Source organism: Capra hircus, chromosome 14 (assembly GCF_001704415.2).
Source record: "Capra hircus breed San Clemente chromosome 14, ASM170441v1, whole genome shotgun sequence".
Taxonomy (NCBI): Eukaryota; Metazoa; Chordata; class Mammalia; order Artiodactyla; family Bovidae; genus Capra; species Capra hircus.
In genome coordinates, this window is record NC_030821.1 from 90842419 (window position 1) to 90868051 (window position 25633).

General features: G+C 39.6%; 1 protein-coding gene across 1 annotated transcript in view; it reads left to right on the forward strand.

Annotated features, from left to right (window-relative positions):
* COL19A1 (collagen type XIX alpha 1 chain) overlaps positions 1-25633 on the forward strand; it is a 114952-nt gene that overhangs the window by 40963 nt on the left and 48356 nt on the right. The window contains exons 8-25 of the mRNA XM_018058814.1: positions 643-696; positions 1371-1460; positions 2218-2262; positions 2368-2445; positions 3988-4023; positions 4131-4184; positions 4284-4337; positions 5693-5734; positions 8568-8672; positions 8761-8814; positions 9054-9107; positions 13927-13980; positions 15316-15369; positions 17502-17555; positions 19849-19899; positions 19985-20029; positions 20449-20475; positions 24993-25046. Coding sequence (XP_017914303.1) covers positions 643-696; positions 1371-1460; positions 2218-2262; positions 2368-2445; positions 3988-4023; positions 4131-4184; positions 4284-4337; positions 5693-5734; positions 8568-8672; positions 8761-8814; positions 9054-9107; positions 13927-13980; positions 15316-15369; positions 17502-17555; positions 19849-19899; positions 19985-20029; positions 20449-20475; positions 24993-25046 — 1005 coding nt within the window. The remainder of the gene's footprint in view (positions 1-642; positions 697-1370; positions 1461-2217; positions 2263-2367; positions 2446-3987; positions 4024-4130; positions 4185-4283; positions 4338-5692; positions 5735-8567; positions 8673-8760; positions 8815-9053; positions 9108-13926; positions 13981-15315; positions 15370-17501; positions 17556-19848; positions 19900-19984; positions 20030-20448; positions 20476-24992; positions 25047-25633) is intronic.

The following is a 25633-nucleotide window of genomic DNA, read 5'->3' on the forward strand; positions in this document are numbered from 1 at the left end:
TTATGCTCCATGAAACTATTAGAATCTCTCCTTTTCCCATCATTTTGGGAGCATCCCCTTGACACCTTGCTCTATTATCAGTGCTCCCAGGCTGAGCCTCCAAGGTTCATCCTTCAGCACATTTGGTCATATGGTACTTTGAACATTCAGTTCATGGAGCAAAACTTTTTGTTGCATCCCCCAAGCCATTTAGTGAACCATTGCAGGTGAGCCTAAAGGAGAGATCTTACAATAAAAAGAACAAAATGCTGGTGGCACAGGTGGAACCACAGGATATGTAGACAATTATGTTACGTGATAGGGACTAGGCTAAAAAAGAGAACAAAATAAAAAGAGAAAATGCCTCTGTTGCCGAGTCAAAGTAAAAGTATATTTTCTGTTTATCCCATTTGGGGCAGTAATATGGTTGGGCATTTGGTTCAGTTCTCCCTTATTTATTTTTTTTTCCATTACATCCAGGTTTCCTCACTTGAAACAATAAGCCACATACTTTCATCAATGTTTTTCTCTCTCCAGGAGACCAAAATCAGCACATTCCCATATGTTAAAATTTAGTTCTCCTGACAAAGACTCAGAGATAGAAATGTTTTTACAATAAGAAATGTTCTAATATGTCTTGCCCTTTAATTCTGAATCTTCTAGGGGTTACCAGGAGAACACGGTATCCCAGGCAAACAAGGCATTAAAGGAGAAAAGGTATCGCTTCTGTTTCACTCACTCTGTATGTTAAGTAGCTGAGGATGAGTATGAGACAGGATCATAAGGGCTTTGGAGGAGTGAAAGGACAGGACATGGCAGCTGAGGTTGCGCAGGGGATAGATGTTCACATGGACTATGCAGGAATGGCTTCTCTGGAGTTGTTCACTGTGGCAGCCAGGTGCTGGCACTGAAACACAATGTGACAAAATGAACCACTTTGGAGATGAAGATCTCAGAATTTGAAAAGTCTGTTTCATGGTCAGCTATAGTTATAGACAGCACAGGTTTAGACCTAAGAAGTCTCAATCTCATGATGTGTTTCTTGATGTCTACAAGGAAATAGTATATTCATATTGAACCATTACTTGAGAATAACTTAAAGAAAATGTAAAAATTATATGAAGAATAGATTTTCCCTTCTGTGCCTCTGTCTATTCACTTACATACATTTCAGGAGACCATAAACTTATTCTAACATAGCTCTCCACAAGATCCAAGTGCACTTAAGAGAACAGTGTCTGTATAGATTGGGCACTCAGTATACACTGTGAAATAAGTGAATGAGAGAATGCAGTGTGACTGACTGTGATGGCAATTTAAAGTATGTTTGCTGCCACACCACCCACCATGAACCTGAGCTGTGAAGTGAGAATCTTACCTTGTTTCCTCAGGGAGACCCAGGTGGGATTACAGGCCCTCCTGGACTTCCAGGTCCAAAAGGTGAGGCTGGTCCTCCAGGAAAAAGCCTGCCAGGGGAACCAGTAAGTAGTAACCCTTTTGCTGATATTTCCTTTGAAAGTTGAGGAATAACTGTTTGTGTACTCCCTGTTTCTGATCACAGATATAGGAATAAGTTTAGGTCTGAGAAAAAAGAAGCTTTTATCTTGTTCTTTAGATCAGAGGTCTAATCTTTTTGGAAATTTGATACAAAGGCCTCTCTTCTGAAGACAACTCACATAACACATACCATTTTACATACAATTTTGGAAGATTTATAGCCCCACCCCACCCCCTGAATCTTCTTTAAGGATCAAAGAAGCCTAGTAAAGTATACTAGCTTTAAAACATGAACCTTCCTTGGACAGTCTTAAACAAACTGCTTGAAATTTCCCTTCTAGAGGCTCTGCGTATGTGGCCATAGGCAGTCATCTATTAAAAAAAAAAAGTCTTTGTGGCTTGGGCTAATCCCAGGACATTTTATGGAAAATCTAAACCGTATGCTTATTTCATATGCCTTTTTTTCCTCATCCCCTTTGACCTTTTATATAATAATAATAAACAGTTCTCAATACCAGATGCCTCATTTTAAAGATGAAAACATTTTATATTTTAAAGTAACTATACAAAACTTATAACGTAGTAAAATTTGTATTCCCTGTTCCTTATTCTTTTACAGAAAACATTTTATGCAAAAAAGATGAGGAGCAATGAAATATTTTTGAGTTATAACTTCTTAGATGTAAGTAAACTTTTTAGAAAAAGAAAATATATTAACCTGATTTTCTTTTCTTTCTTTAGGGATTAGATGGAAGTCCTGGGGCACCTGGTCCACGAGGGCCAAAGGTAAAATATCAAAGATAATTTTTAAAGAATTAATAATTTGCAAAATGTGCCCAGAAAATTCATGTCCCTCGAACCTCTCACTAATAGAAGCATCTCATCGCACAGGGCGAAAGAGGACTGCCAGGTGTCCAAGGCTCGCCAGGTGACATAGGCCCCCCAGGGATAGGAATTCCTGGCCGAACTGTAAGTGAAATTCAGTCAAGTTCCTGAAACCCGGTTGACCTGCTATTGTGAAATAAGATCTTGTGACATATATGAATAATAGAAAAGAATGAAATGGTCAGAGGAAGAAATACAAAAAAATGCTAGTCAGAGGGCATGAATTAATGGGCCTTGTAGTTACATCCTAACACAGAAGGTAGCCACTGTTTATTGACTTACAGATGCTAATCGCACATACACTTATTTTTTTGAATTAGAAAACGTGGACTTAACCTTTTATTCCTCCATTCTATATATTAAAAAATACAAACTCATGTTTACAAGATTATGAGAATGCCCCAATATAAGGTTATTCTATATTGCTATTTTCAATTAGAAGAAAATGAAAACTTAATTTTAATGGCGTGCATATAAGTGAGATATCAAAAATCTCTATGTATTATCTTAGAGAAGAGGTAATAAAATTGTTTGTGATAATCATTAAGACAAATAATAGCCATAAGGATAATAATGACCATTGTATGTATGCTTGTGGACTAAATAGCAGTAAGAGATAAAACTTTATATTTACTATGAAAAAACTAACAGATTTTTGCACAAGAAAAGTGAGATAAATGGTTATTCTAATGACATTAATTTGGGGATTGGCCTTGAAATGAAATTATCCTGAGAGGTAAAAGAAGATGTAAATAGTGAATGGTTGTACTGTGTTTGACTGCTGTTTGATTTTCCAGAGAGAAAAGGTAAAGACCACTAGAGATGGGAAGTTAAACATAGTAAAAAAGTAATTTAGGAAATTATTAGGGGAGTGAAGGAGGTTGAAGCAAGAAAAAATAATAAACCAACAAACCAAAAATAACTTAAACACACAGAATAAATAACAAAGAAGCAAAAAAAGTAGCTTTGACAATATGAATATGTATTTCAAAATAAGAGAGAAGGCAGCAAGCAGGTAGTGAAGTCAGGTACTGAGACCCCAGCTCGTTGCTTACCCAAGTAGTCAGTCACTTCCTCAGCCAGAGGCCCACAGTCATGCAGTCGGGAAGGATCTGTCATCATTAGATTCACCGATAATCTTCTGGCCCATTTTAGCTTCCCCTAAATTCTAGTTTCCTAACACAGAAAAGAATAATTGATTGAAGTTTTATTTCCTACTCGTCTCACTGAAAACTGGTTCTGACAATTTCTTCCGAGAAAGGACTCACAGTAAAAAGCAGGAAGGAAGGAAGCCTGAGCTGGTTACCCTGTGGGCACTCAGTGTCTGACAGACAGAACTCAGGTGTGGTGTTTGTACACTCATGAGTGTGCAGGATGGCAGGGCCGAGACGAACGTCCTGGGCATCCAAGCGCAGTCATGGTGGTACCTCCAGCACTGCATTTGGTCAGGGGTCTACCTGCCACCCAGGACTCTTAGCCAACTTTGCAGAGAGTTTTCAGGGTTGTGTGTGGTGGCGAGCCCCGCTGCTCCACTAAGCACGTGACAGTATTTGTTCCTTTATCCCTTGTGGGTAATTTATGGACATTCCCAGCAGAATTATGATCACTGAATCTCCTTCTACTCAGGGCTCCCAAGGACCAGCTGGAGAGCCAGGGATTCAGGTAAGCTACTTAACCAAGCTATTTGGCACCGCAAATCCACTTTGCTGACCTGGGGGGAAATTACTAAAGGACTGTCCTTGTAAGTAGCTATTTTCCCCCTTTTGCAGGGTCCTCGAGGTCTCCCTGGGTTGCCAGGAACTCCAGGGACCCCAGGGAATGATGTAAGAACAATTTTTACCTGCTTCCCCTCTCCCCCAACCTGTTTTAATCTGCTCTTGTTCCAAGGTGCAAAGATTTGAACATGATATTTCTGTTTTCAGGGAGCTCCAGGGAGGGATGGAAAGCCAGGTCTGCCAGGTCCCCCAGGTGACCCGGTATGTTGACAGACTGTGCCTGATTTATGTATCTTTAATGCACCCAGAAGCCAAACAGCCTACCAAGCAAGTTTTGCTGTCCAAACCAATTAGAATGCTCAGTGACTGCTTGGTGATTTTGTTTATCCCCATTATTTTCTAAAGGGAAAAAAATTCAAGCTACATCAGCATTCTTGTGTGTGTGGTGAATACTCATTTCCTGAGGGCATAATTCAGTTGTACAATTTTGCCTCAAGTTGAACCTTGGCATATAGTGTCTCAATCCCACGGAAAACTGAGTTAAAATACATAGCCACAGATTCTGTTCTTTCTAATGCTAATGACTAAATTAATTTCATTTTTCTAAATGAATGTTTGCGGATAAGTTTCCCACAATATGGTACATATCTATTGATTCTGTGGCTTTAAAAATGCTGAAATGATTAAATTACAAAACGGCCTTGAGTAGGCTCTTTCAAAATGGGTTTAGGCACTAAATGTGTGTCCAGTTTTATTTCAGGTTAAACTTTGCTTTGAGTGACAGTGAAATCCCTTTAAATAGCCTCAGAATCGGCACTTATGATTTAAGAAGCCGTATGTTACATGACATCGTATTAAAAATTTTGTATAATAAAATCCAAATCTGGCCTCTCAGTTCTAAGTCTCACAAATCCTTCTGCTTCTCACGCTATGCAGGCCTTATATGCCTTCATAAGCTATGTGCAGCGAGGTATTTTGGCCTTTAACTCCCCAATGTAGTGAATCATGTATGTATTGTCTGGGAGTCTAACGTGTTACTGGGATTTATGGTGTCTCTCTGAAGGGACATTTTAAGACATGAAGGAGACTCTGCCTGAGCCTCCCAGTATCTATTTTGCCTATCACTTAAGCCACCTGTTGGCTCTTTTGAATTCAATGAGGAACAGCTTTAAGGCAAACGTCCTGTACTTTCCATATTTCTCAATAGCCTGATGATTTGCTTGGCAGAGGAATGGTTTCCTTTTAACAAATGATGTGTCTTTATGTATAATTTTAAACCAATAATATGTTAAGGTTGGCATGATGGTCGCCCGGCATGACTCAGAATTGAAACGATGACGTCTGTGTGATTCCATGTTCATGGTAAAGAAATGGTATTTCTCTATTTCTCAAAAATGGTTATGAACTCTGCTAGTGTCCTGTATTTGTTTCTGAATAGGAAGCCTCATGTTAGCCAACCATTGTGATGGCAATGGGAGGCTCTTAGAAGCTTTATGATGAGAAATCTCAGCTGCTCAGCATTTTGAGGGAAAATATCTACATTTGTTTTATGTTTGTATTATAAGTGCCAATACATGTCTAAATACCTATATTTGGTTTTTTCTCCTTATCCACAGATTGCACTTCCTCTCTTGGGAGACATCGGGGCCTTGTTCAAGGTATTCTGTTGCCGTGTAAGAAATTGTGTGCTAATTTCCAGAAAAAAATCAGAAAGGAAATCTTTACCAGAGGTTGAGTTAGCCTGAACTAAAATTCCATTTTTTTTAATGGTAGAGCATCTTTCAGACAGTAAAAGGAGCATGGATCCAATCTGTATCTTGTGCCATTGGTACTAATCCCCTGACTCTCTCCTTTACTGGCCTCTCATATTGGGACTGGAGGGGTGGGGGGCCGGGGTGCAGGGAGGAGTGGGTAGTTCTGAGGTGAGTGGGTAGTTCTGAGGTGAGCTATGAGAGAAGAGTGCCATTAACACCCTGAGTGGACCATTTTCTCCCTGGAGTGAGCTTTCTCTTAATGGTGGTCACCACCCCCTGGGCTCTCCGCTGTGAAACCCAGTCCTCCTCACAGTATCTGCCCTGGCCAGTCCAGAAGGAAAAGCTGCTCAAGAAACAGCTAGTTTGAAGGCTGAGTTTTATGTCATGGGATTTTACAAAGTGCATTACAAAATTCCAACGCTGACAATTACCCTAACACCTGTGACTCCACTAAATAAAAATAATCTGTACCTATTATCCACCTCCTAGGGAATTAATCTCACTGCCATTTTTTTCTGTAATACTTCCCTTTATTTTATTTGTAAAACAGATGGGGGAGGATGATAATGGAACATACGTAGGCTATGTATTTGCCTGTTCCCTTGTGGAATGCTAAGATTGAACCCTTTACATCTCACTTAACTTCATGCGCAGTATCTGTCAATATATGAATGGACAGTATATTTATATACACACACACATGGGCTACAGGGCCTCCCTGGGGGCTCAGCTAGTAAAGAATCCGCTTGCAATGCAGGAGACCTGGGTTCGATCCCTGGGTTGGTTCGATCCCCTGGAGAAGGGAAAGGCCCACTCCAGTTTGGCCTGGAGAATTCCATGGGCTGTATAGTCCATGAAGTTGCAAAGAGTTGGACACGACTGAGTGACTTTCACTTTCACATGGGCAACATGTATATATGTGTGATTTATTTTATATTCCTAGTATTTAGCCCTGAAGAGGAAAAGGCAACCCATTCCAGTTTTCTTGCCTGGAGAATCCTGTGGACAGAGGAGCCTGATGGGCTGCTATCCACCAGGTTGCACAGAGTCGGACATGACTGAAGCGACTTAGCATGCATGCATGCATTGGAGAAGGCAATGGCAGCCCACTCCAGTGCTCTTGCCTGGAGAATCCCAGGGACGGGGGAGCCTGCTGGGCTGCCGTCTATGGGGTCGCACAGAGTCAGACACGACTGAAGCGGCTTAGCAGCAGCAGCATAATGGGAAAGAATCTGCAAAGATATATATCTACATATAACTGAATCACTTTGCCATGTACCTGAAATTAACACAGCATTGTAAATCAACTATACTTCAGTTTTTTAAAAATCAATTGAATAATCCATTCTAAAATGTTACTATTTATTTCCAAAGTCTCCAGATACAGTAATTCACCTTCTTTATACTTTTTGAAATAGGGAAAGCTCTTTTGGTTCTCCTAAGTCCTCAAGCATCTTGCTACCTTCACAGATTTTCAGATTTAATAGTTGTCGTCCTACAATTAGGTATGTGTTTCTTAACTCCTTACCAGCACGTTAACTAAATGAAATGATCCTGGCGGTCAAATTGGTTTGGGAAACTTTGCACACTCCAGCTCCTCCTAATGTTTTCCAGCACTAAGAAGGACCACCATAAAGAGAATTCTTCTAACCCAGCATTTTTTAGGCAAATTGCCTCAGAACCTTTTCAATACCATACAAAATTAGTCTTCCATGGAGCATATGTCTGGAAACCAAACTTGTCCTCATATACATTGGGTCAAAATATTGAGCTTGAATAATATGGGCTTTCTTGTCAATTTCCCATCAATGGCAAATTTCAGTTCCCACTTCATGTTTAAAGATTTTTCCGCTTGGTTAAAAGGATGAAAGAATAGCGGCTTCTATTGTCCTACCTTTGGTCAGTTGTTAAATTGAAACTATTTCCCCCACTCAGTGGTCCCTATTTTATGCCTTTCCTGATCATATGTTTATAACAATGTATTTAAAAATAAGCCTCTGTAGAGCTTTACATGATAAGAAGTTTATCTTGTGAGCTCAGACACCTAAATTCAAGCCTTTCCAAATCAGCTAAAGATTACAGAGAAGGGGACGGAAAGGTAATTCCACTTAGATTTCCTATCTGCACTTGGATTTGACTTAGAAGTCAAGTCCAAGTCACTCAAGTAATTACTTCCCACATGAGTGCTTCAACTAACAAAATGTTAGAAAGCTGTGTATAGGTTTCCAACTGATTGGGCGCTCAGAAGGAAAAATCCTTTCTTCACAGCTTTCTCTTTTTTTCTTTCTTTTTTAAGGATTTATGCTCTTGGTTGTATGAGCTCTGTGATCTTGCTGATTATTCCAAACTTTATCGCCACCTCTTTTTTAACATGCTGCTAAGCATTTGGAACTCTATGACCTTGAATTATGAGTTTATCTTTTTATTTTTTGGCCACACCATGAGACATGTGGGATCTTAGTTCCCCGACCAGGTATCAAACCTGTGCCCCCTGCATTGGCAGCATGGAGTCTTAACCACCGGACAGTGAGGGGAGTGCACTGAGTTTATCTTTTAAGATAGTTTTTGTGCCCCCCCCAAAAGTAGTCATTCTAACTGATTAAATTATAGAATGACATAGCAGCGGTTGTCATTCAGCTCTCACAAAGGTTCAGATAGAAGTTCAAATCCAATCAGAGCTCACTTTTATACATTACTTTGATGAATCTCTAAGTGATCTTATCTCTATCCTCATTAGAATTTCTGTGGCAACTGCCAAGCCAGTGTCCCTGGGCTAAAAAGCAACAAAGGAGAAGAATCAGGTGCTGGTGAGCCCGGAAAGTTTGATTCTGCAGCCCGGAAGGTAAGAAGGCGAGGCTTGAGTGTGGACCAGGGGACCCTGGAAGTCCTCCATGGTGCCTTCGCTTACCTGCGACTGCTCTGTCCTCTAGGGCGATCTAGGGCCACGGGGTCCTCCAGGAATCCCAGGCAGAGAGGGACCAAAGGTAGGGAAATCTCTCTTCCGTGCAACCTTCAGTTTGGGGTAAAAAAAAAAAAAAAAAATCCATTTTAAAATATAGTACCTTTTCTAAAAATATCTTGGAAAAGCCATCTGCATATGTCATTTATTTGTTTCCCAATTCTGTCCAAACAACAGGCCCCAAGTGTCCTTAGAAGGATATTTTCATTTTTCCAAAGATGACAAAATGACTGAGCATACTAACTTAATGTATTGTCTTTCTAGGGGAGCAAAGGCGAGCGGGGCTACCCTGGCGTGCCTGGGGAGAAAGGTGATGAGGTAACAGACTCCTCTGACCATGGAACCCTCCTGCTGAGCCTTCATACACAGGACACAACAAAAGGACATCAGTTTCCCTATAGCTCATGTCTGATGATAAACAAATAAAAACAAAAACAGTGTTTTTTCCCCAAATGTTAGCCCATTATAAACAATACGTTGATGTTTGTTATCAGTGGTCCAGTTTTTGGGACAAGGAAATTTAAGCACAAAGTTATCAGTTAATTGATAAGTTTTCATGCAGGAGGTAAAAATTCTACGTCTCTCAAGACAAAAGCAAGGGGAAAGAGGAAACTTACTAAAAACTTCATAGAATTGAAGGGCTAGTTAGCAACCAGCCTAGGGCTAAGGGCAGCTCCAGAGCTCAATAGAACTTCCTGGCCCTCTGCTGTTAACAGGACTCAATTTCAATGACCTTGGTTTGTCTGTATCTCTGCTCAACTTTCAAACTCTTGGGAGGAAAACATACACACACACACACACACACACACACACACACACACACATCAAAAGGGTCTGCCTGGACTGCTTTAATCATCCACTCACCCTCCCACTAAAGTTCAAAGTCAAATGTGCTTTTGAGATGGTGATATAATTTTCTGACTCTCAGCCATGCCGATCTCAGGATAGCATTCTTTCCTGCATAATTCACATTAACTCTTAGAAAAACCAATTAGGATGATGAATTGTTGTTAGTTTAAACAGTTTTGATACTAATAATTCTTAATGAAAGTAAGTAAGCCATCTGGCATATATTAACCTTGATGTTAGTGTAGAAAATCATGACAATACAAAGTAGATCTATTTTTGAGTTGGAGTTATATATTTCACGTTATAAATTACCATGTTATTGTTTTTAATTAATGTTGATTCTGTTCAAGAAAACAGTAAGGACTGGCTTGTTTTTTTCCAAGTTAAAAATTGAAGAGCAAAGAAATACATTTATTTTCATCCATAAATAAAAGAGTAAAGGCATTTTATTTTCAAAATAAGGAAGAGTTATTGAGCTTTTGCATCTTCATGCTTCACAGAAAGTTGCACTAAAGTACAAGCACAGTATCTGATGTTAATAGTCTAACAGCTTTTAACTGCCTAGGTTCAAGAAGTAGGCTTTAAAGGCAATTGAGAAGGTAATAGCAAAAAGATCAGGAAATAATTGGAATTCAGGTTTTTTTATAAGTGACTCTAAATTAAATTTATTAGAAGTTAACTTTTATTGATTCTGCAGTGAACTGAACCCCTCCTTAATCCCTCCACTATTTTAGTGTGCTTTTGCTTAAGTACAGCTTGTAGATTTCTTTAACACAGGGTGCACAGATGTTGTACAAGACTCTTAGACATTCAATTCCAGCTAGTTCATAAGGAGATTGTTTTCATTGTTTCTTCACATCACATGAAAAGTATGAATACACCTGAAGTAATATACAACTCAGTTGGGCCTTTCGGGAGGTATGGGTCAATGCAGTTTGTCCCTCTCTGACAGATGGGAAATACTGAATATTATCTTGTCTTCTTGGACTCAGATACTCCCTGAAATTTTAATTTGTTGATTGTTTAAGTGAATGAAACTTTGCCCAAGAACATACATATTGCCAACTGGCCAATAAATTATCTTATTTTAATACACACGTAACAGTCCATGGGGGTCGCAAGAGTTGGACATGACTTAGCAACTAAACCACCACCACCAATATCTAATTATACAAGATCTAAGATGTCTGTCCTATCCTTACTGGAAAAGATATAGAATGACATCACACTCTCTCTTTGTGGAATTCCCAGTTATTATTTAATAATGATCATAGTCTATTTGGAAACTTAAGAGTTGTTCTTTCTTTAACAAAAGGGACATTGCCCTCTGTCCAGTCGTCACATATGCTCTGCCACAGCTCAAGGTAACAAGCTGGCAGATACTGATAGGACACAGACCCACCTCTTATAGTCAGAGGGGATTCTTGATTGGAATGCAGATCTTTTTTACAGTATTTCAGAAAATAATCAATAAGTGGGACTTGCAGAATATCTTCAGCCATAAATTGCAGCAGTGGAAAAATAAATATGTTTGATAGCAACTGAGCTATGAATGGTAGGATCAGAATATCAGAACAGGGGAAGGACTTGGTTCTAATGATACTTGGCTATCTAGGCAATAAACTTTAATTTGTATTTTAGTTTGGTACAATATGCTAAGTCGACTGTCCTACTCTTTAATATGGATTTGTCTTCTTTAATGACGTTCTTGTCTTCTAAAATTATCTTCTTGCCCTTTATACATCCACAGTAACTTTTACCCTTAGTACAGAATTTCAGCTTGTTCAGAGAAAGACTGCTGAGAACGATTTTTTTATTTATGGACTGAGGTTTATTTTAAAGTTTAATGTGGTCATCAAAGGTTAATGAGCCCCGAGCTTATAAATTAGACTACCTAAAGACTCAGCATATATAGACTGATTCAGTCTTGAGACTAAAAGTAGCAAAAAGAAGAATACATAAGAACATACATATCTTATACATGTACATATAGAGAGAATTTTATGGAAATGTGGCTATTTTGAGATAAAGCAATTTGTGGTATACCATTTATAATCTCCAGATACTTAGAGGTCCATTTCCAAAAGAAGTGGGGTTTTTTTTTCCCTTTTCACTTATAGCCCTATAGACAAGTTAATAATGGGGGAATAAAAAGAATCAAAACAGCATGCTAATGTGTACCACTGCAGATGCATACACATGTGCGTGCACACACACACACACAGAGCGTTGCCAGTGAGGACGAACCCATCTTGAAGAAAATTTCGATCCACATTCTTTAACACAAGTGTGCATAAGATTTTACCCAAGACTCTTATTACAGGAGGCATTTCAGCACTCCCAAGAAGGGCTGCTTCTTTTCTTCCAGCATTTCTTCACCTCCTATCACATGAAGGACCTGAAGGAATGTATGATCCCGTTAAGCATTAGATGGGCGTATTCCGTAGAGCTTGATCCTTGATCCAATTAATGCAGTGAACCCTGACCCAGTGGAACCCTGCTCCTCTAGGGTTCCCATAAATAGCTATGTAGCAATTCGCTATGTAACAATCCTACCATGGTCACTTTATCTGATATTTACAATGTGTACCACATGTGTATGTCAGCACAGGAAAAGGTAAGGGAACTTACGATAACAATGAATGATTGGGCACTATGAAAAGATTACTTAGTAAAGAAAATTGAATCCTGAAAAAGTGGTGGTGGTAGTGCTTTAGTCGCCAAGTCGTGTCCGCCTCTTACGATCCCATGGACTGTAGCCTGTCAGGCTCCTGTGCATGGGATTCTCCAGGCAAGAATACTGGAGTGGGTTGCCATTTCCTCCTCCAGGGGATCTTCCCGACCCAGAAATTGAACCCAGGTCTCCTGCATTGCAGGCAGATGATTTACCAACTGAGCTATGAGAAGCCCTTTCTTTGTTGAAGGACAACCAAATATGAGACAGAGCTCTCAAAAAAAAAAAAAAAAAAGCTTAAGTGGAACCATTCAAAATAGAACTCGATACATCATATAAATGGGTATTTTAAAGTATATTTTTCTCATCAAAGAAGTCATCTGAGATTCTTATGGGAAATCTGAGAAATATACAAAAACACTAAAAAGAGTAAAAGTTACTCCAATTTGTGCTTCTCAGACTGTTGGTAAAAGTCCTATTGTGGTCCACAATCTCAGATCCACAATTCCAAAGCTCAAATGCCTTTGAAAACCTGAGAAATTTTTCCCAAGTTTGGATTAAATTTCTTCGGCAGAAAAATCTGACCTGACATCAAATGGAGCCAATCTATGTATCCCATTTGGTGAGAATATCATGTGTTTTGCAATAGAAATATTTGCCTGTTCATTAGTGGGTGCTGCCTTAGATGCCACTGGGAGTATTATGTAATACCAATATAAGCACAAGTGTTTCCTTTAAAACAAATCTGAAAATTCAGTACTCTGAAGCACATCTGATATAAAGTTTCCAGATAAGACATTATGAGCCTCCATCAGTCTCATCTCTCAGGAACTGCATTTCTATTTTTTTTAATAATTTGGACCTTACCCTATGTAACATTTTGTGACTTTCCCTTTTTCTATACCATTCAATAGCTTTTGAAACATGATTTTAATAGTTGTGAAATAGTTCGTATTATGAGCTTATTTAAATTTAATATTCTGTTGCTGACATATCTGATAAAGGAACAAATTAATTACATAAATTATCAGTTAATCTTAGCAATTCTTCCTTGAATATATAAATGTATCCAGTGTAACTGGCATGATGCTACAAATCTAAGACAGAGCAAGAGAGGCTTTGTGTTCAGTTTTATGCTTAAGCCACTAAAGGATTCCAAATTTAAATTCACCGATGAGCCAAATTTCTTAAAATGAACTGGCCAGCTAAACTAAATATTATATCATAACGCAGATTCCATTGTTCCACTAGTTGAATGAAGCGTTCGTTTAATCATGTATTTCTTTGATGACATTCTGCTCCTCTGAAATTTGTATTTTCATGCTTCTCAAAGATGCTATTGATGATTCTGAAGATATGTAAAATGTGAGATCAAAAGTATTCTATGAATCACCAAACACATTAAATTATGTTCACTACAGATGCCATGCATGCCACAGCATTTTAGCTCAACATCCTTATTCTTAAAAAGTGGGTCTTTACACATGACAAATACCTTGTTTCTTGATTAGCCAACACAGATGTTTTGTTTTCAATAGTCAAAATATTTGCTGAACTAAAATACTTTGCCTTCAATGATATAACAGATTTTATGGTAGGAACTATCTCTTCTAGGGTCTTCAAGGAATTCCAGGCCTTCCAGGTGTTCCTGGCCCCACAGGACCGCCTGTAAGTATTTGCTAAACTGTTTCACTCACAACTCGTGTCTGCTGAGATGATGCCAAGTGAATTAATGTTCCTCCTTGCTTTTTTGTTCTCCATTCCTCCATGTAAATTTTTCAAGCATTGCCTGGAAAAGTAGCATGTAACGTCTAGGATTTTTGTTAGTGTTACGTGAGGCTGCTAGGGGTTGTGGAGACTTGTCTGTGATTAAGCAGTCAATTTGAATAGAAGTTGGATATAGAAGAGAACGTTATCTCTTTTAGTTGTAATTTTTTGGCATTGACCTTTGAGATACTCAGATGGTTACACCTTACATGTTAAGCACCATAAACTAAGAATTTATTCTCTAGATGGAAAAAAAATGGATCAGGGATTATCAGATTCAATTTCATTTTACTCAAATTTATGAATTAAAATATGCTCTGCTTTAGTTGGCACCTTTTTTCACTGTCCCTCAAGCACAGTATCCCATTCTTTGTATCTTTAGGTATCCTGTTTTCTTAAAACAGAAATCTCTTTTCTTTTCCCGCCTGTTAAACCCAATCTCTCCTTAAAGCAGAGCGCAAAACTAGGGTTGCTGGTTAAAATATTGGATATAAGGTTAAATTTTAATTTCATATAAATAAATAGTTTCATAGCATGTTTGTCCCAAATATTGTATTTTTATTTGTTAAATCTAGCAATCCTATTCAAGCCTCAATTTTTGCAATCCTCCTTTCCTTAGAGTTCCTATGCAAATGGTATGTAGGAATGTAATCATATCCCTTAATATTTTGAATCATGGATTTGCTATAATGAAAATTTTACCATTTATGCTTTCACCAGTTATATGAACAAACCTGAGTCTAAATTGTAGCTAAAATTAAAAGTTAAGAGCAAAATTTGAGAAAGGAATCATGGAAATTATAGCTAACTGTTCTTAAAGATGATTTTAAATTAAATTTTATTTTCCATTGGTAAAATGCAGATTGCATAACTCAATATGCACCTTGTTAATTCTGCTCTATGAAGTATTAAAATGTTGATCACTACCAAAATTATAGCTCATTTAGGAAGGCATAATGTTATGTAAATTGCCATTTAAACAGCAAGGCTAAATTTTTAAATGTATTAAAAGGTTCCAATTAAGGTCATTAAATGTGGTTGGCCAAGGTGAAAAAGCGACCACAGATACAAATTTTTTCCTTCCAAGGGCTTATCAGCAGAATACAGCTGCAGTATCAGCCTGAAGAAATATACACTTATAAGACTGATTTAATTATGATCAAATGACCTTCAAAATGTATCAGTGCTTGGCTTTTCTTGTTGTTTCAGTAACAAACTTAGTTTTGTGTTTTACAGGGCTTATTAGGAAGAACGGGACACCCTGGCCCCATGGGAACAAAGGGTGACAAGGTACAGAGGGAAAATCTCACTTACTGTCCTAATTGGGGTTTGGGGTGGGTGCAAGGCGAGACCACTTTTAGAGAAAGTCTGGAAAATCAAGCAAAGCTTCAAAGTAGGACAGGTGTCAGGGAAGGGGGCTTGGAAGGTCACAGGTCCCAAAATTGGTCTGAATACAAGAGATATGCTCCCAGGGAAAAGGATGAATAGAATGTGGGTACCACATGCCAGCTCCAGGCTGGATACAAGGTCCTGGGCATCCACTGTGTGGAAGGACAGGGCGAGAGCCACCTCCTGACGAGATGCAGGAAGGTGGCTAGTATCGGGGCATACAGCCACAGTGCCAAGGCTCCCAACAGCTCACAGCTCTCAGCGTCAGGATTCCAGTAACTGATGGGCTTGCTGAGGAAATCTGGAAGTTCCATCCTTTGAGAGTCATAGGGGAAGGCCTCTAAAGAACCGTCACAGCTTACTTCGTGGGGACTCCAGCCAATGAGTCAGCAGGGAAGGGCAGCAAAAGAGGGGACTCAGGAGGAAGCTCACAGGGTACCAGATTTAATATCTGAAGCCCCCCCCACCACCACCCGTCAGTGTGATAGAGCCAGCGCCTGAGTCACGTGGACTAACTATTCAGATTCGAGAAATTTAAGAATCAGGAATCCATGAGCCACTTCAGTGGCTTGTACCCCGAAATGCCCACAATGGGCATAATGGCATCAAGGAGCAGAGGACTCCCCCTCCCCCAAATTGAAAGGCAACCGTGTGCGTATTCTAGACAGTCTCACACATTTGTCTCTGAAAGCATCCCAGGGAGCTTGCCCAGCCCCACCAGCCTTTTCTCCGTATTCTTGATGGAAATTATTCTGTCGGCGATTTGCCTGTTGAAGTTAATGGGAATTCCACACAGAGAGGAGCTTTGGGCCACAGTCGAGAATGAAAATTGTACCAGAAAAAAGAGTCCTTTCAGTAGGCACATGTTTTCCTTGTTTGTTGTCCTCTTGCAGTTCAGGAGAACCATGCCATAATTATCTGAAGGACTCTGCCGGCAGCTCACAGGACCTGATTTGTCTTAGAGAGAAACGCACAGTACACTCATTGTTACTCAGCCTCAGGGAGATACATGGCAAGAAAATCTTTACAGTTGGTCTTTATTGATAAAGACACAATCAGGAGGTTTATATGATTATTTGGTTACTGAAAAAAATGGGGAGATTGGAATGACACCCCTTCAACTTTATGAAAATGGACTAAACTCCCTCAAAATTCTTAAGCATGATAAGTAAGAATTTACCCTCTGATTCTTCCTTAATTAACCATTTCTTGCCATTGCCCCTGATAATCAAGAGACTTAGGAGATTGTTAGAGGCTATTCTTTAAAAAAAAAAAAAAAAAAGGCAGTTACAGGAAAAACTGGTTAAAACACCAAAGGGAGTATCGTGCCTCTGCTTATCATGGACTAATAACCAGCCTATGTTTTATAAAAATATAAGTCAAATCCCACGTTTCAAATTTCAGCTTGAATTCATTTTTCACAGATGTCATTTTCAGTCTGCCTTGCCTGGAAGCAGAATGTCTGAGGCTGTTTATGTTGCATAGAATGTTTCCTTTAAATAGCACGGTCCCTCGGTCACCTCTGCTCAAGGGGACATGCCTGTCATTAACTTAGGAAGTGAGAGAGGTTTCTCCCCCTGCAGACACAACTCAGATTGTTATTTTCCACTTCAGTTAAAGTATATGGATGCCCCCTCTGGTTCCCCAAAGATGAAGGTGGTGGGGTGAGGGTCTGCCCCAGAGAGCCGAGTCCCTGAGCCACCCCCACTTGCAGGAAGTCTGCTCTGCACCCCAAGGTATGGAGAGTTCCCCTAATTGTGCTCAAAGCCCAGGACCTCATCGCCTGGTTGCCTGGCTCCATCTGAAAATAAGCTTTGTCCCTGAGGGTCAAACGTTGAAGATCTGAATGCCTGTGGGAAAAGACATTTAGCTTTCCTGTGGTCCAGTAATTCCCCAGGTGAAGAAAAAAGCCGAGCTGAATAAGACTTTGCAAGGCTGACAAAATGACAAGTCATATCAATTTCAGAATGTCTGGTTCATAAACCTGGGGTAGAAACGTCTGTCATTGATGTTGGTCTGTCTACCCTTTGCAGGGCAGTGAGGGGCCCCCTGGGAGACCTGGACCACCTGGACCACCTGGACCACCTGTGAGTTGTTTCATGTTTAAAACATAAATGCATGCTTCTACTTGAGGCTTTTTATAAGCAGTAAAGTCCTATTGTCTAGCGCAAGGAACTATATTCAGTATCCTGTAATAAAAGTATCATAATGGAAAAGGGGGAAGAAAAGCCTTTCGTAAAGGGGTTGGACTACATTTAGGTACCTTCAAGGATAAAAGTCGGCTGAGTTTTATGTATGAATTTGAATGGCAGCCGGTATGGCTTGGGGAGCTCTGACTCCCTGAGAGCTCAACCCTGAGGCACAGTGCTCAGGTTTGCATGCTGTGGGCCTCCCTGCTGTGGGTTCAGTTCACCTGGCGGTGCCTGACTCACCACTTCCCGCCTGGGGGACGCTCGGAAAGTCATTTAACCTCAATGAGCCTCGTTCATGGAAAATAGAGGGGCCATAAGGAGATCCCTTCCAGCAATGTGAGTTGGTAGAAAAATTGTGTTATGCTGTGTGTGTTTATTACTATCCATGATGCCTGAGATGCTAGGAAACTCTATTTATACAGCACTTAGTGAATGAAATGTACAAGGGCCATCAGTGTTCTCCTCAGGGCTGAGACAGATGTTGTCAGGAGGCTGGGGAGAAGACAGGTGTCTCTCCCTGGAGCAAGTCTGCCCTCAAGTGGGATCTCTCTTGAACAGCATCACAGCTTCCATCTCGCCGAATGTTCTTTCCCGCTGGCCTCAGAGGGAGAGTTTAAGAAGCCAAACTCACCCAAAGGGAGCAGAAGTCATCTGTGACTTTTTTTGGAGAAAAATAATTGCAAGTTTAATAACACGTGCACCTCTTAGATGCAAGGGAAACATCCAGGAAAACTGGGTAACTCCCTGAAATGGCCCAAGTCATCACCTGAAATACCATCTTCACCAAAAAGCAAAAGAAATGAAGTGTTTGTTGTTGTGCAGATTTACTTCTTAGCTTTCTGCATTGGTAAGTTTCTTGAGATTCGGAAGACAACAAAGATAGGTTGCGTGTCTGTGTGCTTTGCACACTTCAGTGAAGACATCAGCATCTGTTTTCCTGAACCTGCTCTTAATTTTACTTACCTTCTCCCTTGACATGGAAGCAGGGCAGGCAGCACCTGAGGCTCAAACACTAAAATGCACTCCCTCCCTAGTGGACAGCACAGCAAAGTGCAACATGAGCCCACAAAAGGGACCTGTATTTTACAATGGACTTAAGAATTCGCCCTCCCTCCTCCCACCCGGATTCTCCATAGCTATTTATTCTTCAAAACAAATTAAATGCTGTCTCCCCTGGGAACCCTCCCACCCTGGCACTAGAAATCTCAGACAAAAGTATCCTTTGCCCTCCAGGACTATATACAGTAGACATTCAGCATTTGTCAAACTGCTGAATTGAATTGTTAAATGGATGAGTGAAGTACTAAAGGAATAAATGAACAAAGCTTTTTTCCTTCCTTCACAAGTGTTTGCAGGATGTACGCAGGTCACGTGCCCTGAGCACCTCTGGCTACCATGGTCCAAAAACAGGGCAATGAGGGACCTTCAGTTTTGCAGCTAAAATGTGGAAATCACAATAAAGGAAAATGCAAGTTATTAATTCTATGGGGATTTTAAAAAAAAGGCTAAAAGATCTGAACTAAAATTTTCATGTGCAAATTTTTCCTGAATGCTAAAATGTATGATTATGAAAGCCTCTCAAATGAGTTCTCTTTAAAGTGTTACCCTGGGACTTGATTCACAAATCAATTTTATTAGGAAGTTTCTATTCCCTATTGTTTCAAAGTATATATTCTTGTAGTACATCACACAGGGTTGTGAATAAAATCATATCCCCTGTTTCTCTTAATTTTCTATTCAGTATGAAAAGACTATGGGAAAAAAATTACCTTTCAGTAGCCAAATTGTTCCCTATTCACATCTTCATCAGCACTCCTGTATTATGGCCTGCAGGTCAGCAGGCTGTAAACAGTTAGCATAAATTGGCAATTCAGAGACTGAATTTTAATGAGCAAATAATATTTTCCTCTGAATACATTAGTGTCTCGTCTGTCAAATCAGCACATTCATCACAGTCCTGCAGAAAGTGTGTGTGTGCACTCCAGGTGGAGCTCACATGCCTTTGGGTTTTTTTTTCCTCTACACTTCTTTAGAAAAACCAAAAATGGAAACACTGTTATTTCTACTGATAGCATTAAGCTCATTTTCTAAAATAGAATAGGAAAAATATCATTTGATAAAACAACAGAGGTAGAGACTCTCACTATTAACATAAAATAATAATTCCGTATCTCATTTCTCTTCTAAGGGTGTACCATTCAATGAAGGGAATGGAATGAGCAGTTTATATAAAATCCAGGTATTTACTTTTCTAATTATGTAAAGTCACTTTCTGGTTCCAGGTTACTACAAGTTCTTCTTACCTTTTTCTTTCTCTTTTGAAGGGAGGTGTGAACGCTCCCAGTTACCCAGGGCCACCCGGCCCCCCTGTGAGTACAGTTGTTTATCCTGAAGCATATTTTCACTGAACAGTCACATATACACAACAAAAAGACATCCCAAGTTCGTTGAAAATTATGCATTAGAAATATAACCAAAATGTTCTGCAGGAGGAAATAAATGAAACCAATAATAATAAGATTGTACACAAAATAAAGAAAAATTGCATTATGCATAGAGATGTCACATTTTGGAAATCTGAGAACTAAATCAATGTCCAGGTGATTGCCATCATGGGAGTTCTATCAAGTTATATTTCCTCATCTTATGCTTCAAATCCAAACGGTAGCAAAGCAAGGCTTGCACATATTTTTACATGTATTAAAGCAAATTGGACAAAAATTCTTCATAGTTTGTGATTTTGCTTCAGTCATTATTTTCAAGGTGACTTCTCATATTTTTCTTATAGGGCCCCAAAGGAGATCCTGGCCCAGTGGTATGTATATTCCCATGTTTTGTGTCATTTAGAAAATACATTTTTATTAGTGTTAAGAAGAGCTTCAGGAGGGATGCCTGCCTTCTGAGATGTTTGTCAGTGAGCATGCAGGCAGCAGGCCCACTCCTCATCTCAGAAAGCCTCAGTCCTGATGTCACTGCCCTTGACATTCCCCCATCAGTGCGTTTGTAGAAATCACCCTGGGCTGGAAAGAGATACATATAAAGCTCCTGAGAAATAGAGCACTGTCTTCCAATAGAACTATTTTGATGATCGTGAAAGTAGATTATGAAAGAAAAATATTAGTGGATCATGAAAGAAAAGTATTTATTGAAAAGAAATTCTTTAAGATGTCTGCCATATCTCCCAAAACGACAACAGAGATAGGGGCAGTTTATTTACTTTCAGTCAGAGGCAGTTTTTCTGGAGGAGATTTGGTGAGCTGTGATAACCCCGTTTACTGGGAATGATGTGTCGGGAGGTTAACCCTCCGCCTGGGGAGACATCCTGTCCTCCAGCCCCCGAAGGATGATGACTGTGGTCAGGCATCCTCCTCAACCACGAGGCGTCCCTGGAAAAGTTCTGCCAAATGCAGTTAGATTACTTTTATTCCCTGGCTGACTTTTCTGTCATGTCCTTTACAAGCAGATACTCTATCCTTCATATTTCATTTCTCTGTACTTTGACCTTTGGATATATGCTTGAAACTCAGATGTACCTGAAACTGATATAAATTTTCAAAGCACTTTCCATTGCCATGAGAAGAGACTGAAGGCCCTTTCGTTACAGTAGAGTTTGGTAAAACTAGATGGATAAATTTTAAACAAGCAGGACAGCCATAAAAAGCAATCTTTTCGCATCTAAATACATTTTCAAAGGAGATGCATGAAAGAGCTTTTTGTTGTTGTTGTTATTTGGCAATTAAAAATTGATTTGTTATCCCCTAAAATCATGATTTAACCCAGTTAGAAGCATTTTCCAAATGTGTCATGTGAGAGTTTCCTTTGTTTTGTTACTCATGCTGTGCTTTCTTTATCTGTAACATTTTTAATGCTTTCATCCACTATATCCTTCATTCCAATTTCAATCTTCTTTCATGTTATTGATAAAAATTTCCTCTCAGTATTTCCTTCTGTCACACACACACACACACATCCCTTCTGGATCATTTAGGAGCACACAGGCTTCTCACTGCCTTCCCCGAAACACCAAAGTTTTTTCATTAGGTGAGAAAAAAGTATAATAATAAAGGATAAGTTATAATTCATTTGGATTGGAAAGTGGGTGGTAACAAAAATGTAGATAGATGTGAGTAGAATCTGAAGAGATGAGGCTTTGATTTTTCTTAGTTGCAACAAAGGATAAAGAATAAACACTAAGTGAAGGGTGTTCCTTGCTTTTAGAAACATGAATCAAGTGGGTGAAGCACAAAATTAGAATCATAAAATGTGAAATCATGAAATTAACTACTGTGTAATCCTTCAGGTTTATCTTAGATAAAACTTTAGATTATTCCTTTGGAATTCATGTTACCAGTTGCCCCTAAGTAGAGAAATACTACCTCATACCACAGAGATAAGCCAAGAATGGTGGAATCACAGGTCACTGAATAGAGTGAAGTGAAAGTCATTCAGTCGTGTCCGACTCTTTGCGACCCCATGGACTATACAGTCCATGGAATTCTCCAGGCCAGAATACTGGAATGGGAAGCTGTTCCCTTCTCCAGGGGATCTTCCCAACCAAGGGCTCGAACCCAGGTCTCCCGCCTTGCAGGTGGATTCTTTACTAGCTGAGCCACTAGGGAAACCTAAGAACACTGGAGTGGGTAGCCTATTGCTTCTCCAGCAGATCTTCCCAACCCAGGAATCAAACCCAGGTCTCCCGCCTTGCAGGCGGGTTCTTTACCAGCTGAGCCACCAGGTCACTGAATAGACAATGGAAACTCCCCTTGGGGCTTGGGGGAAGATTTACTCTTCCAGCCTCCTTCAAACCCCAGGCCACCAGATCTGCATCACTGTTTCTAATCTTTTCAGTGAAACTGTGCAGATAAAAATCACCCTTAATTGAATTTATTCTTTCCTGAGGTGATCCATTTCATTCCCTTGGTGTTCAATTTATAATTGGTTTTCAATTGAATATTTATTATTAGCTACTTTCAAACAAATGTCGACCGATTGGCTGAGCACTGTTCAACCAATTCTTCTGTCTTAAGGATAACTGAGAATATAAACAAAGAGAATCAAAGAGCTTATTTCCTTTGTCAATGGCCTCTATTACAGAGCTTCATGCAGAATAGAATCTAAACATCTTTTTTCTGATTGGCAGGTTACCTATTGGTAGATGTCTAAAAAGATTTTTGGAGCAAAGAAAGTATCCAGATCATATGCTTCTCATTAAGCATCTCATAATAAGGACAATATCATAACTCATAATAGAAGTTAATGTTGGTAGTATTTTTGAAGTAGATTAGCATTAGGCATGCAAAAATACATTTATAGAGAATGAACTTGGAAAGCTACATTTTCTATATGATTATGTTGAAAGCATCCAGTGTCCTGAAAACATATTTGTAGTTAACATTAATTCATGGTTCACAGCAAACTGTGGAAAATTCTTAAAGAGATGGGAATACCAGACCACTTTATCTATCTCCTGAGAAACCTGTATGCAGATCGAGAAGCAATAGTTAGAACTGGACATGGAACAATGGAGTGGTTCAAAATTGGGAAAGGAGTACATCAAGGCTGCTTATTTAACTCACATGCAGAGTACATCATGTGAAAAGCCAGCCTGGATGAATCACAAGCTGGAATCAAGATTGCCAGGAGAAATATCAACCTCAGATAAGCAGATGATACCACTCTAATGGCAGAAAGTGAAGAGGAACTAAAGAGCCTCTTGATGAGGGTGAAAGAATAGAGTGAAAAAGCTAGCTTCAAGTTCAACATTCAAAAAACTAAGATCGTGGCATCTGGTCCCATCACTTCATGGCAAATAGGTGGAAAAAACAGATTTGATTGTGACAGATTTTATTTTCTTGGGCTCCAAAATTACTGTGGACAGTGGCTGCAGCCTTGACAATACAAGAATCTTGCTCCTGGGAAGGAAAGCTATGACAAACATAAACAACGTTTAAAAATAGAGACGTCAGCTTGCTGACAAAGATCCTTTGCTAGTCAAAGCTATGGTTTTTCCAGTAGTCATGTACGGATATGAGTGAAAGTGAAAGTGAAACTCGCTCAGTCATGTCTGACTCTTTGCAACCCCATGGACTATAGCCTGTCAGGCTCCTCTGTCCATGGAATTCTCCAGGCAAGAATACTGGAGTGGGTAGCCTTTCCCTTCTCCAGGGAATCTTCCCAACCCAGGAATCGAACCCAGGTCTCACGCATTGAAGGTGGATTCTTTACCGTCTGAGCCACGGATATGAGAGTTGGACTGTAAAGAAGACTAAGCCCTGAAAAACTGATTCTTTCAAATTGCGTTGCTGGAGAAAGACTCTTGAGAGTCCCTGGACTGCAAGGAGATCAAACCAGTCAATCCTAAAGGAAATCAACCCTAAATATTCATTGGAAGAACTGATGCTGAAGCTCCAATACTTTGGCCACCTTATATGAAGAGTTGACTCTTTGGAAAAGACCCTGATGCTGGGAAAGATTGAAAGCAAAAGGGGAAGGGGGCAACAGAGGATGAGATGGTTAGATAGCATCACTGACTCAATGGACATCAATTTGAGCCAACTGTGAGACATAGTGAAGGACAGGGAAGCCTGGTATGCCACAGTCCATGAGGCTGCAAAATTGGACACAACGTAGTGACTGAACAACAACAATCAACCCACTTAGTCTGTCTTAATTTAAAACCCCTAATGTTTATTGTTATAAGTTAGCAGCTTCCTTCACCCTAACCTTTCTAAATGGGTTCCTTGAGAACCTAAAGTTTACAGTCAGCTGTGACCATACAGCAGCATATGTAACAGATATTTTTTTAACAGAAAGGCTTATTCATCTCCTCTCAGTGACCCATCAGCAGTAACTGCCTCTGGGGCTGTCCTCTGAAGCGCCAAAGTTCATGTCCAGCTCCAGGGAATATTGAGGGATGATAAACTTTGGTTTGAGAGCTCCATCTTTAGTCTTGTTTTCTGACAATCTGGAAGCCTTAGGTACCTCACAAATGCAAAGTTTATTAAAGCCCAGCCTTTTCTTCTATCTCTTACTGAAATTGGAATTATCACTGACTAGAGGAATTCATTCAGAGCAGATTCTTAATCAGATTAAAAATGGTTTTTTTAAAAATACTCATACTTCAGGGAATAGCTCTATTTTCTAACTGTTTTCAAATACCAAATGCAAGAATACAGATGCTTAAAAATAGAGCATACTGTTTAATTGCTAAATTACCAATCAGTGTTTGAGAGAGTACTTTCTAGGCAAAAAATAAAAAATCCTCGCTTTTGAAATCAATGATTTAAAAACCTTTGATTGTTGCTTTTGTGTTCTTATGTTCATATTTAACAGGGAGAACCTGGTGCAATGGGGTTGCCAGGACTAGAAGGCTTTCCTGGTATAAAGGTAAGTGCAAGGTTAAGCATGTGTTCACCAGGTCAACATTCAAAAATGTTTATTGAGCACCTACCATTGGACCAGGAGCTGTTTTAGGTTTGGGGATACCTAAGAGAACAAAATAGACAGAAACCTCTGTCTTTGTGAAAATTATGTTCTAAGCAGGGAATACAGAAACTAAGAATAAATACAAATAACTAATAATATTGTTAGTAAGTGCTGTGGAAAGAAAGAAAAAGTAGACGAGATTGAAGGGCATCAGGAGTGCGGAAGGGGAGGGTGTGATTTTAAATCAGGTGGTCTGAGAAATCAGGAACTAAGCAGACTTGGAAGGGCTGGGGGGGGGGGTGGCCAGTTAGCTAAGCCCCTGAAGCCAGAAGGAAGAATGTTCCCGGCAAGATGAGTAAGTTCCTGAGATGTAATGTATAGCAGGGTGATGCTAGGTAACAATACTAAACTGTATGCTTGAAATTCGCTAAGTGTTCTCAACACACACACACAGTGACCTGTGTGAGGTGATGGAGACGTGAATTAGCTTGATTATGGCGATCATTTGCCGATATATATGTATATCACATCGTCAAACTGTACACCTT